The sequence below is a fragment of the Melitaea cinxia genome, chromosome 14, assembly GCF_905220565.1.
Source record: "Melitaea cinxia chromosome 14, ilMelCinx1.1, whole genome shotgun sequence".
NCBI lineage: Eukaryota > Metazoa > Arthropoda > Insecta > Lepidoptera > Nymphalidae > Melitaea > Melitaea cinxia.
Genome location: NC_059407.1, coordinates 12,750,784 through 12,765,800, shown reverse-complemented (window position 1 = coordinate 12,765,800; position 15,017 = coordinate 12,750,784). Strand labels below are relative to the sequence as shown.

At 31.7% G+C, this 15,017-nt stretch overlaps 1 protein-coding gene across 1 annotated transcript; it reads left to right on the top strand.

Moving 5' to 3' along the window:
- The first annotated feature begins 191 nt into the window (after window positions 1–191).
- LOC123659975 (sphingosine kinase 2-like) lies at window positions 192–1,309 on the top strand. The gene has a single exon (XM_045595127.1). It carries the CDS (start codon window positions 193–195, stop codon window positions 1,069–1,071), a length of 879 nt encoding a protein of 292 aa, XP_045451083.1. The 5' UTR covers window position 192; the 3' UTR covers window positions 1,072–1,309.
- Window positions 1,310–15,017: the final 13,708 nt, after the last annotated feature.

Here is a 15,017-nt window from a genome sequence, read left to right as displayed (position 1 = left end):
AGGGAAGCTTTTTTTCAATAAGCGAAGAACCAGCTCTCAATAAATTTTAAAAAAAGTTTTTTTTACAAAATTATATGCATGTTATAAGTTATATGGTTGATGGTTGTAATTCTTGTAAACATTTGTTTCCACTGTCAGTTGCATTTCAAATTGAAAAATAAGAATAGTGTAATGGCCTTGATTTTGACAGTTATGGCGGAACCAAAGCTAAGTAAAGACGTGTATAACGTTAAAAGTGATGATAATGCCGACACGAAGGAGCATATTTATCTTGAAGAAACGTTTTACATTCTTTCTAAAAAGAAGTCTGTGTTTCGTGTCCGACTCACATCGAAGGGACTGTCATTAATAAAAGAAACTGACGACAGTTCTAAAGAGCAAACCATACTTTTGCGGGATATCATCGGCAGTAAATGTATGAGAAGTAAAAGACGTCGTGTTGGAGCCAGATCTTGTATTTGCAGTTCTTTTGTTGGTCACCAACAGCTAAAGGTAGTTGATGAAAACAGTGGTGACCTTGATGAAAACGATATCAGTGCGTATCTTTACATATACGCTTACAATTTAAAGCGCAGCCGCCGTAGTCTGAAACGAGAGAGAACAACAATAACATTACGTTTTCGATCCTACGATAAATATGAAGATAATAACAGAGAGGCGCAAAAGTGGCGAACGACAATAAAATGTTTATTAGCGGATCAGCCGATTAGCTACACGTTACCTTACAACGATAAGAAATTGTTAATACTATTGAATCCGAAATCCGGTCCGGGAAAGGCAAGAGAACTTTTTCAAACTAAAGCGGCACCTATTTTACAAGAGGCAGATACACCTTACGATCTACATGTTACGAAATACGCACAGTATGCTCGTGAATTTGTTCGCACGCGAAATGTTTACGCGTGGCGAGGGATAGTGGCAGTGGGAGGAGATGGGGTGTTATTTGAAATATTGAATGGAATGTTCGAACGCCTAGATTGGCATCAAGCACTCTCAGAAGTTCCTCTGGCTATCCTGCCGTGTGGTTCTGGCAATGGCCTAGCACGGACCATCTGTCATCATTACAAGTAAGTTATTTTATTCTTGTAAGAATTACTTTCTAGTGTAGGGTAAATTGATAAATTTTATCAAATCCGATTAATGGTTGAATAGTACAAATATACTTTCGTTTAATTGTGTTTTATGTATCTCAGATATCATTAATCTCATAGATTATCGGTTGAGTTATTGATATTCAATATTATCCTTAATTCTTTAGAAGAATGCATGTATAGAAAATGTAAAAAAAAATAAAAAAAAATTAGTTTAATGGTTATTGATACTTTAAATTTATTTAAATGTACAATGTTTTAAATAAATGGACCGCAATTACTAAAACAAAAACATAAGCAATAAAATTAAATATTTATATTATTAAAAAAAAATATAGAATTAATAAAAAATATGAATGAACATAAATGAAATGATACTTTATGAACAATACAATTATAAAATTCTATATAAATAATTATAATAATATATTGACAAAAACATTGAATTCTTAAACAATTTATAATATTTTGTCATTGTTATCAATATTTGTTGACAAAATATTTATCTGTTCTTTTTCTTAACGAGTAATTTCTTTATTCACATAATCACACAAATATTTTATAGATCATACTGAATTAAATTCAAAAATCAAAATACAATATTGTCTTTGCAGGCAAACGAAACTTACTTTAGTTATATCGACAAGTAATACAACGTAGGTAGACGAAAAATTAGTCAAGTAAAAACGCATTATCAAAGATTTGATGAACTGAGGTAGGGCACAGCAGGAATTTCCTGCTCAAAATATGGAGCAGCCCGACTGGTGTAGTACCCTGACCTTACAGAAGATCACAGCAAAATAATACTGTTTTCATGCAGTATTGTGTTCCTGTTGGTGAGTAAGGTGACCAGAGCTCCTGGGGGGATTGGGGATTGGGTTGGCAACACGCTTGCGATGCTTCTGGTGTTGCAGGTGTCTATAAGCTACGGTAATCACTTACCATCAGGTGAGCCGTAAGCCTGTTTGCCGACCTAGTGACATAAAAAAAAAGGATTACTCCAAAAGTTGTTATCAGATCTTGATGAAATTTAAATGTGACCGCATCATAAACATCGGCTTTTGATTAAATTAAAAATTATTAAAATCTTTACACCCAGTAAAAAGTTATGCAGATTTCTGAGTTTCCCTCGATTTCTCTGGGATCCCATCATCAGATCCTGGTTTCTTTATCATGGTACCACACTAAGGAAGAATTATCAAAAATCAGTTCATAAACGACAAAGTTATCCCCAAACATACATAAAAAAAAAACACACAAACACACATATATATATATATATGTTATAATTATACACTTACTACTTTACATACTTTTAAAGTTTCGAAATGACTATTGAAATGCTTTTAAGTTTGAAAAAAATGTTGTTATGTTATTTTGAATCTTTTATGAAATAATTTTCATTTTATTTATAATAAAGGAATACAATATTGGTAAACAATGTATAAATAGCAACAAATGAAATAATTTGTTTCAAAATGTAAGTTTAATTACAATTAATACATTAATGAGCTAGTATCATAACTGGTAAGTAATTTAAAATCATTTTAGATGCAATTTTTTTGATAAAAATAATGTTTCTTAACCCATATGTGCTCAACTTTTTTTTTTCGTAAAAACTGATATTTTTTCGTTTTATTCTAAGTCCAATAAGCATAAAAATAAAGGTATTCTAAAAATTAAATAAAAAAAATATGCCGTTTTGGACATTTTCACCGCCCCAATTTTGGGGCGCTGAGCACGGCAGATCACGTCTATAACCACTCCTTAATTTTTTCAATAGCATTTATTTTAAAGGGTAATATTAATAAAATAACGGTTATAGAGGTTGTAAATAAATTTTTATTACATCTAAGAACATCTACATACATCCACACATTAGAATAATACCATTTTTTTTTATTTATGCTATTGCGGTAGCAGCCTATATTTTGATCTAGGCGATCTACTCCGCCCATATATTGATTATACATTTGAACACAAAAGGGCTGTTGAATCGAGGGTTTTTTTTTTCAGCACTTGACCATCGCTTGGATCCGCCAACTGGAGAAACACCTTCACAGGTCGAAGCTACGGTAACGACATTACTGACGTTGTATCGTACTAGGGACACGCCTGATGTTTCATCAATGATTTGATGAAACATCAGGCGTGTTGATCATAGCTCCCACGCTGTTTTTTCTTTATGTCGTCGATTGACTCCAGCAGCGCATTTTCGACCCTTTGGCCCGTATTGTTCATGTCCCCTGGTGACCAAAATTCTTCAAAGCGATAAGCAATCTAAACGATGTAAAGAAATTGTCTATGTAAACATGAACTCGAAAATCTGTAGGCAATTTGGCCGCCAAGTTCGTAATGACAGATCCTCCAACACCTAGATCGGGATTAGTGTTACCTGTGCTACCTCTTTTTGGCGCAGAAGTGGATGTATCTCCCGATAGGGATATCTTGTCGTCATCAATCGAGTCCACTTCTATAACTTATCTTTGTAAAAGTGAACCCGATTTGCGCACACTTACAAGCAGCGCCTCGGCTCGTAGTTGATTGCCTGTCAGGTGATTGATATTACCTACAAGCGCATTCGCACTTCGTCACTATCGCAGTCTCTCGTCAACATTTGGTTGCTGGGCTATGTGTAGATAGTGTCCTCATCTTCCGTCTCCAATAAGTCGATAATTTCTGCTAAACTCAACCTAAAACAACATAATAAATATAAAAGTATAACATATAAAGTACCAATATAACTGGAAGTTGCTATAAACAATGTAAATAAAATATAACACATATACCATGAAGTTTGAATTCAACATGCAAGTACGTGCCCAGCGCCCCAATAATGGGGCGCTATAAATAATGCCTCTAAAAAACTAAATCTTAACCGAAAGAATCGATTTTTATCACAAAAGTAATCAAATATAAAATAATACATATTAAAAAACTGCTTTACACGGTTTTACTTATAAATAAATAAAAAATAAACTTACTTTTTATTCTCGTCATCGTGAACACCACACTTGCACTTACTATTCTTCCAAAAAACAGAAAAAATGGCGCCAACAACTTTTCGTTTTTTTTTTTCATAATGTCAAAATGTAAACAAAGCGGACAGTACCATTCAATAATCAAACCACAGTTTTAGTTTGACACAGAAAATAAATAACCTGCCGTTTTAAAAATGGGGCGGTGAGCACATATGGGTTAAATATGAAGAAGAAATTTAAAAAAAGAACAAGATAAATAAAGTATTAAAAATGTCAAATATTTAATTTAATATTTGCAATTGATTGTTATCCTTAATGTTGAACTCTAGACAATTAGTCTGGAAGGTTTTCTTACAAAACCATGTGCTAGTAAAAGTTCATGCTCTTGAACCATGAATTTCACAAACTTCAATGACAAAAACACGTGACTATTTTGATTTTTATATGCACAGACTACATCTTTTTACTGATATGAAATCATATAAAAAAATTGCATTTCTGTAGGCTTACTCTTGACTTCAATCCCAATCTCACAAAAACACGAATTCAATACAGTTCCAGTTCCAATCTGTAATATTTTGGTACTCTTGACCAAATCGAGCTTTCAATTGAATTGAAATTGGAATCGAATTGACGATCGGTTTCCGATGTAGCCATTATAATAAAAAATAATAAGAAAATAAAATTTAACTCATAAAATTTTATGTTTTTAAATTATAATTTGTCTCCAATAATAAATTATTATCTATTATATTGTAATTCGTTAAATTAAACCTAAAACTGATTTTTTTAAGCATAAAAACGCAAGATATGTTATACATTCTGGCATAATGTGTGTTGTTGTTAAAAAAAAGCTCACGACTGGCGCCATTTTGAGACTTCTAAATTCCAAATTATCTCGATTACGTATTTTCTTAATTTATATTTATAATTAACTTATCTTCTTTCTTTATTTACTTCTGTAATAATTTCTGCAATTTTACCAGTGCTAAGCTTAAATTAGTGAATACAAAAGTTTATTAAACGTAACAATATTAATTGTTAAAACAAAAGATATTAGAGATTTAAATACTGTGATTTTTATTTAAATATTAGAAACATAAATACTGTGATTTATATTTAAAAATTGCTACCTTAGGTTACAAGAGGATAAAAAGCTAATTGTTAAGTATTTAGTTCTATTTTAACAAAATACTGTGATTGTGATATTGTTGATAATATAAAAATATACATAAATAAGCGCCAGTCGCGCCATTATCTTAATAAATAAAAATTTTAAGATACACAATCGAACACTAAAAAGTTAACTTTATTGAAACGAGTAAATTCGATCCCAAACACGATTTCCAAGTCGATAGTCAACGTCAAAATATTGTCAAGAGTGCAAAAAATGCTTAAGATCGAGAAATCCCAATTTCTATTAGTTACATAAAATTCCACAGTAATTGAGTCAAATCGTGCGCTAGTGTAGTGTTCAAGAGTACCGATTGACAAGTTCTCGATCCCAATCCTAAATTTCAAATAGGATTGAGTTTCAAGAGTAAGCCTGCAGGTCTATTTGTAAGTGCCATAGCAATATGTTTTGTAGCATATAAGTTCAAAATACAGGCAATCTAATTTAAAAATTATTTCAATTGGACTAGTTGATCCTGAGAAGATTACATCCAAGCAAACAAACGTGTTTGTTTAGACTTACTTTTTACTACACTTTTCAAGTTTTCAGCTTTTTACACTTATAGACAACTAGCAGTGCCCGCGACATCATCCGTGTGGAATAGTGACTTTGGACAGAATTTTTTGGATATATCTTTTGGTTTATTTTAGATATCAAAGTAGCTCTAATCTTTTGTCTCTTCTCACAAACTTATAAAACATTCACATAAACTTTACATATTTCCATACAAACTTTCATCCCCACCTTTCTACTCCTTGCACCCCTTTTTTCGAAATAAAAAGTAGTCTATGTCCTTTCTCAGGCTCTAGGCTATCTGTGGACCAAATTTTATTTAAATCAGTTCAGTAGTTTTGGCGTGAAAGCGCGACAGACAGCAGACAGTGTTACATTGATCATATTTTATATTCTTTTTGTAAAACAACTGTACAAATTGTGGTTGATAAGAACATTTTGTTTTTTTATGGTTTTAAAAAATATATACAGGTGTCCCAGAACTCAACGTCAGTGTTACATTGATCATATTTTATATTCTTTTTGTAAAACAACTACAAATTGTGGTTGATAAGAACATTTTGTTTTTTTATGGTTTTAAAAAATATATACAGGTGTCCCAGAACTCAACGTCAGTGTTACATTGATCATATTTTATATTCTTTTTGTAAAACAACTACAAATTGTGGTTGATAAGAACATTTTGTGTTTTTATGGTATTAAAAAAAATATATACAGGGTGTCCCAGAACTCAACGCCAAGCCGAAACGGGGTGACAGGTTTAATTGTAACCATCATGGGAAAAATCAGAAAAAAAATCTATCCCATGCAGTTTGAAAATTATGGGCATTTAAGAGAAACCTAGAAATTTGGTCAAACTGTAACCATTTTTCGGTTATTGTGGTTAATTTTTATTATTTTTGTTCATTTAAACTTTGGAACCGTAACCTTAAATAACATTTCTAGAACCAAAGTCAAAAATAATGACACAACTGCCCCAAGTTTTTAGAATTTGAACTGAGTAAAATGGGTTAGCAAAAATTGGGTTACTTGATCTTTTTAATTTTTTACTCGTTATTTTTAAAGTATGAAATTAACAAGTATTGTGCCATTTTACAATCCTGATTAAATGCGCAAACTTTTAATGGCACTTGATAGTGTATTTTTTTTTTAATGGAGGGCCTTTCAAAGTCGACAAATTTTGAAAATTTTAAATTCATAGTTTAACAAATAGTCTTAATATGTATATAACAAATGACTCCTTTCTAGACACAACCTTCTTAATCCTTTTAAGTCTGGTTCCCGCCGTGGTCATAGTACGGCTACTGCTTTAATAAAAATAACGAACGATATCAGATATGGACAATCAATTTGTTACGGTATTAACACTACTAGACTTCAGTAATGCCTTTAATACTGTTGATTTTAATACTGTTGATTGACGTAAATATGACCATGTTTCAGAAATTCGCTAACAGCTCAAGGTTACCTATCCGTCTTCGCAGGAATACTCATATTCTGTCTCTGTTATACTCAATCCTATTTAATCCTCTAACACCTTCCTATCAAAAAAATCGGTTCGAATTTCTTGGTGATATTCACGAAAGATCTCTCCGCTTTGATAATAACCTCATCCTAAAGATTCCATATCATTGTTCATCCTTTTACTCTAAATCTTTCACTGTCGACGAGGAGCTCAAACATTGGAATCATTCAAGAGGTTAACCAAGGCACTGTACTTGTCATCATAATATTTTTTTTTTATATTTATTCGTTTATCAATTTCCTTTTTTCTCTGTGTGTGTTCGACCGTCTATATGTAATGTATGTTCGGGGATTACTTCGTCGTTTATGAAACGATTTTGATAGATTTTTTTTGTTGGAAAGGAGAAATCCTAAGTGTGGTACTATGATAAGGAAACCAGGATCTGATGATGGGATTCCAGAGAAATCGAGGGAAACCCTCGAAAATCCGCTTTTATGTATCGAAGTCGATAAAATGTATCGATTTTGATGATTTTTAATTTAATCGAAGGCCGATGTTTATCATGTGGTCACATTTAAATTTCATCGAGATCTGATTACAACTTTTGGAGTAATCTTTGATAATGCGTATTTACTTGACTATTTTTTGTCTACCTACGTTGTATTACTTGTCGATGTAATTGAAGTCAGTTTTTTTTTTCGTTTGCCAGCAAACACAATTATTTGTAAAGTTATACGCATTTTGAAGTTACACATATTGAGTACGATTTATTAAGTTTTTAATTTATGTAATTGATTTCTATATAATACGCGCTAAAAAGGGAAAATGAAAGGAGTTTTAAAAGTTGGAAAACTTGAAATTTGATACGATTTATAAATAAAATAGAATTATACCTACTTGTTTAAAAAAAATCGTCTTCATTTGATGTTTGCAACATTTCATCTCGTAATGTAAATAATTTAACGCCATGTTTGAATAATTTGAGATTGTTTGATAAGTAGGCTTTGTGGGTCGAGTATAACACGTGTACTATAATTGTGTTAGCTCGCAAACGAAAAAAAAAACCGACTTCAATTACATCGACAAGTAATACAACGTAGATCGACGAAAAAATAGTCAAGCAACTACGCGTTATCAAAGATTACTCAAAAAGTAGTGAATAGATCTCGATAAAATTTATATGCGACCACATGATAAACATCAGCTTTCGATTAAATTAAAAATTATCAAAATCGGTACACCCAGTAAAAAGTTATTACGGATTTTCGAGAGTTTCCCTCGATTTCTCTGGGATCCCATCATCAGATCCTGGTTTCCTTATCACGGTACTAAACTAGGGATTTCCCCTTTCCAACAAAAAAAGAATTATCAAAATCGGTACATCCAGTAGAAAGTTATGCGGTATAATACAACGTAGGTCGACGAAAAAAGCGTCAAGTAAAAACGCATTATTAGATATAACTCGAAAAGTAGTTCTTAGATCTCAAATAAATTTAAATGGGACCAATTGGCACACACCACCTTTCGATTAAAACAAAATTTGTCGAAATCGGTCTACCCGGTCAAAAGTTCTGATGTAACATACATTAAAAAAAAAAATACAGTCGAATTGAGAACCTTTTTTGGAAGTCGGTTAAAAATAATAAGTATCGCGTAAATGTATAACAAATGTTACCGTGTTGCTCTGAGTTCAAAGTCAACGCAACGTGGAACTTGTTTTGTGGTTACCACAAGAAAAGTACGTATACTTTTGTAAAAGTGCCTACCTTTGTTCTAATAATAAGATCTTTAAACAAATCATATATATTAATACGCTAAAGTTAAGATGTTTCCCTCCCTTTTAAGAAAAAAAACTCACAATTACTAAACATAAATTATATATAAATATAGATAATTACTTGCTCTACCGGCATCAACAACTAAAAATAATATTTTTTTTGTAAATTAATAAATTATAAAAATTATATATATGATGGCTTTAATTTTGAAAGAACGTCAACATGATTGACGGTCAGTAAATTTTTTGTTGAATTTCAATTCAACTACCATACTTTTTTGTAATTTTGTGAAGTGACAATTCCTATATCATATATATACCTATTTAGTGCGAATTATTTGCAAGGGTATAGCTAGTAGATTAATATATGTATAAGCATAATTGAGTTAGTGTTATTTCTATTCAGCTTATATTTTTGTACTTTTTTTGAAAGTTGAGGACTCAGGATAATGATGGCATTGAACCATGGTACGAAAGTTTGTGCGGGCTGATATTGCTGCTGATACTTAACCGGTTTTACTTGAATATACTGTTACACAAATACTTATAAATTTTATATCTTTTTATGTATGTATCACTTTTTTGTAATGGTTACTTGACTATTTTTTCGTCGAACTACGTTGTATTACTCGTCGATGTAATTGAAGTCGGTTTTTTTTTCGTTTGCGAGCAAACAATTATTACATTTATAGACTTTTTGACTTGCTAATTATTAAATTGGCATTGATAAAGAGTCATTTGATCAGTCAGTCATTGGAAGAGTCATTCATGTTAAAGTAGGGTTGGCGTGAAGAGAGAAGAAAGAGAGAAGGTGCATAGGTAATCGTTGGATTTCAGTATGTAGAATTTAGTTCAAAATTGTTTTCTTTTTGAGATAATTAATTAGTGAGAGATATATCGTTTTATATCCCAATTAAATATAAATAAAACTAGCTGCGTTCGCGACTTCGTCGGCATGGGATTTAACAGAAAAAGTTATTTTTCGTAGCGTTATAAAAAAAAAAGAAATTTCTAAAATAAATGTAGCCCAAGTTACTCCTTATTATAACAGCTATCTGCTAGTGAAAGTCCCGTCAAAATCAGTCTAGCCGTTTCAGAGCTTAGCCAGAACAAACAAACAGACAGACAAACAAAAATTGTAAAAAATATATTTTGGTATATGTACCGTGTAAAAATATTTTGGTATACATACATTACGCTGAAAGCGGTAATTCTAATATTACAAACAGACACTCCAATTTTATTTGTTTGTAAAGATAATCACTAAAGTATGACTAAAGAAAGTCTAGGTGCTTGTTTTCGTAGGATTCCGCTCTATATCTCGAAAAGCACGTATAGATGGCGTATCCGGTTGTTATCATAAACGCCTGATAGCAATTGTAACTTTTAGTATGGAAATTATCAATTAATCCGGAGTGGATTAGAGTGACGGGTTAACCTGCAACCTTCATACAATATAGATTAAGGGTTCTTACTCAACAGTAGAATGTTTATTTTTCCTATTATTATTTCTCCATATGTCATGACGATTTAGTAACATTTACACATTTTTTTTCTATTATCTTATATTATTTCTTTTTAAGTACATATTTACTTTATTTTTAAATATGTATCTTATTTATTCTTTCTTGTTCTAAATGTGTAATTCGAACATATGTTTCTTTCTCGGTCACCAACCCGCCTGCCCAGCGTGGTGACTATGGGCAAAACACATGAGTTCACGTTATTTTTGGCGTAAACTTGTGGAGGCCTATGTCCAGCAGTGGACTGTACAGGCTGTAATGATGATGATGATGATGATGATGTTTCTTTCTATTCATGAATCATGGATGATAGTCCGATCCGATACGATGTACAATTATGGTAGCTTGTGTCTAATTATTTATTTGAGTGTCTTACCTAAAGAGTCTTAATAGAACCCTATTAAGTGGCCTCCACTGTATCTTCGTATAATAAGCGTTCGCGTATTTGTATATTAGGTACTATGGCTAGATGATAAAATGAAATGCTTAAATATTTTAAGGAGATCTCCAGACAAGAAATGTATAGTTTTTATCAATAGCGAGGAGTGTCTTTACAAAAAAGGATATTTGCATATTTGTATTTTTTTAAAATGAGTATACAGTGTTTTTCTTAATGCTAAATCATTTTTTTTATTTATGAACCGATTGACATGAAACAAACACTAAATGTTAAGTGAAGTTTACCACAATATATTTGTGAAAACGACATTTAAATCGGATAAGCCGTTTCTGAGAGTAGCGTGCACAAACGCACAGACACACAGACAAAAATTCTAACAATCATTGTTTTGGGTGCTATTGCATTGCATAATAAAGGTCCCGATAGTATTTTTTCTCATATATCTTCCACGTACAGACAGCGACCCGCTACATTTTTATTATGTGTTGTTTTATTATATGTAATGTATTGATTGGTTACGAGTATTATATCATTGTTAAATACATCTCAATATAGAAAATTCTCGAGTCGCGGTGTTTGTTACCAAACTCCTCCGAAACAGATGGACCGATCTTTATGAAATTTTGTGTACATATCGGGTATGTCTGAGAATCGGCCGAAATCTATTTTTCTTACTCCTAAATGATAACCCACCCCTAAATACATATTTTTTTATTTTTTTTGACAATTTTTTTCATATTTATTTTATTATGATTTGGCATTGAAAAATACATACGAACCTAAAATTTCACCCCTCTACCACCTACCCCTGTTTTTAATTAGCGTTAGCGGTAAGACAATGTTTGCCGGGTTAGCTAGTTTGTATATATTAATTACTCAATGTTTCCTGTCACTAAAAATATGTTACACTAGCGACCCGCCCCGGCTTCGCACAGGTTATCATCATCATCACTTCAGCCTATCGCAGTCCACTGCTGGACATTGCCCATAGTCACCACGCTGGGCAGGCGGGTTGGTGCCTGCAGGGCTGCCTTTGGCGCACCGAAGACGCTGCTGCCCGTCTTCGATCTGTGTATTTCAAAGCCAGCAGTGGGGTGATTATCCCGCCATCAGTCGGCTTTTTAACTGCCGTAGCCACACAGGTGCAATGCTGACACTAAATATCAAATATAAAATGAATATTTGCAATGTAAGTGCAAAAAAATGTGTTTATTTACGACACCACATTAGAAACCTCTAAAACTATCAGTGTCCCTCTATATTATGCGTGTATAATACATATAAACCTTCCTCTGGAATCATTCTATTTACTAAAGAAAACCGCATCAAAATCGTTGCGTAGTTTTCAAGACCTAAGTATACAGACAGCGGGAATCGACTTTGTTTTATACTATGTAATGATTCTCTCCCGCAACATGCACAAAACATTGCTTTGTTGTTTTATTCACACGACTATGAAAGTTTTTATAACTAACCGACTTCCAAAAAAAGGCGGAGGTTCTCAATTCGACTGTATTTTTTTTTTATGTATGTTACTTCAGAATTTTTGACTGGGTGGAGCGTTTTTGACAAATTTTCTTTTGATCGAAAGGTGGTGTGTGGCATTTGGTCCCATTTAAATTTTATTGAGATCTGATCACTACTTTTTGAGTAATCTTTGATAACGCGTAGTTACTTGACTATTTTTTCGTCGATCTACGTTGTATTACTTGTCGATGTAATTGAAGTCGGTTTTTTTTTTCGTTTGCGAGCAAACACAATTATTATTTAAGATACCTATGTAAGTATGTACTTTAACTTTAATGCACAATGAAGTATATTTCTTCTGCTTCTTCTTTTTTCTTATTACTAGTCAGTGATATAAATTAAGCTAGGCTTTCATTGTTTTTACGCATGATATATCTTTAGATTTTTTGTTTGTTTTATTATCTTCTTAAATTTCATGAAAACGAAAAAAAAAATTCATAAATAAGTTAGACTGCCCGCTTAGATAAAAATTGTAGGGTAGAGGTAAAATAATTAGTCGCGAATTTTAAACTTGAGTAATATATATATATATATATATATACACACACGGTTGAATTGAGTATAAAAAATGGACATAGAGGCGTTCATTAAAATTATATATATATATATATATATATATATATGTATATAGTATACACATACATAACTACAAACTACATACTAACTGCAAACTTTGACCTCTCACTCCATCCTTTTATGGAGGCAGTCTCCATTTCATAATCTACCTTCGTCCCAAATTTTAAACTCATATCTAATGATGTTCAAGAATTCGTTCTTACGATTAGTCAGAGAATGTGTAACTGACCTTTTGATCATAAAACCCGTGTATGAAACTAATATAAGCAACTAGTGCGGTTTTATCGGCCCTTATTTGTATTATATCACGATGTACAGACAGACAAATATATTTTAAAACCTGTTATAATTGATGGATTACCTGTTACAATTTGATTATATGTAAGGATATCGAATATTGTAAAACTGTTTCCTATTTGTAAACGGGCTTTTGATGATTAGAATACACGATAATATAAATACTCTATATACCTGAATTATATAAAAAGTCCGTTTGTTTGAATCACTTTACTGATTATCATATCAACGTTTTTATCAGGAAATCACTACGAATTATTAACAGGTTCATAGCTAGGATATATAGTCAATATTATTTATTTTTTTTTTTATTTATACTTTATTGTACACCACAACTACATTTTAAACAATAAACACATTTAAAAAAATGATATGATATGAATGAAAAAATGATATGATATGAAAATTAATGATAAAAAGAATGATAATATTAATGATAGGTGAATAATAATAGTAAATAAATATATATCTAATAAAATTTTCAGTAATTGAAACATCACTTGTATTTGGTGATGTGTATTTTATGCCATGGCATCGATGAAGTTGAGTACCTGTTTGCTCACGGTTTCAGAGGGACGCGTAGCTCGTGGAGCTCTTTTTCCCTCCTTCAAAAAAGGACGAGGTTCTTAATTCTATTGTATTTTTGGTTCCTTTTTTCACGTTTGTTACCTGATGTTTTTTACTGAATGCAGCGATTTTGATGATTCTTTCTTCTTTCGAAATCTGCTGCTTATCCATTTGGCTAATTCGATTGTATTTTTGGTTCTTTTTTTCACGTTTGTTACCTGATGTTTTTTACTGAATGCACCGATTTTGATGATTCTTTCTTCTTTCGAAATCTGCTGCTTAGCCATTTGGGTCAAATAACTAGTTTTATTTCTACCACCAATTTAAATTATTTTGAGCGAAATCTGACGAGTACTTTTGGGTTATTCATCGTAATGCATTTTTACTTGACATTGTTTAAATACATATTAGTTGGAGTCTGTTTTTTTGTTTGAGAATAAACACAGTTATAATAATTGAGTTTGAACGCTATTCATTCCACGGTAAAATAATTCTACATATTATATACTAATACTGAGAATTAATGTGTTTAATTTTAGGTATTACGGATCAGAGTCTCAAGGCTATTAATAACTTAAGAAGTCTAACCAATTTTGTATGAATTATCAATTAACCACAATACAATACAAGTAAAAGGTGAAAAAAAAAATCATCTATACGTTATGGTTAAGATGTTTGCCACCCATTTTAGAGAAAAATCCTCACAATTACTCCACATAAATTGTATATCATTTTATAGATAATTGCTTGCTCTACCGGTATCCACAACAAAAAAAATATTGTTGCTTTTGTAAATTAATTGGTTATTAAAATTATATATACGACGTTTTGAAACAACGTCAACATGATTGAAGGTCGGTAAATTTGTTCAATTTCAAATCAACTCACGTATAAATACTTTTATGTGATTTTGTAAAGTGATAATTATTATACCGGGTGACGCAAAACTACCGTTAGGGTTTGGGTGTTTAATAACTTTTTAAATTAATTTCTATTTTTTATTTTTATTTTAGTAAAGAAAACTTGAACTCATGTGTTTTGCCCATGCACATGAGTTCACGTTATTTTTGGCGTAAACTTGTGGAGGCCTATGTCCAGCAGTGGACTATATAGGCTGTGATGATGA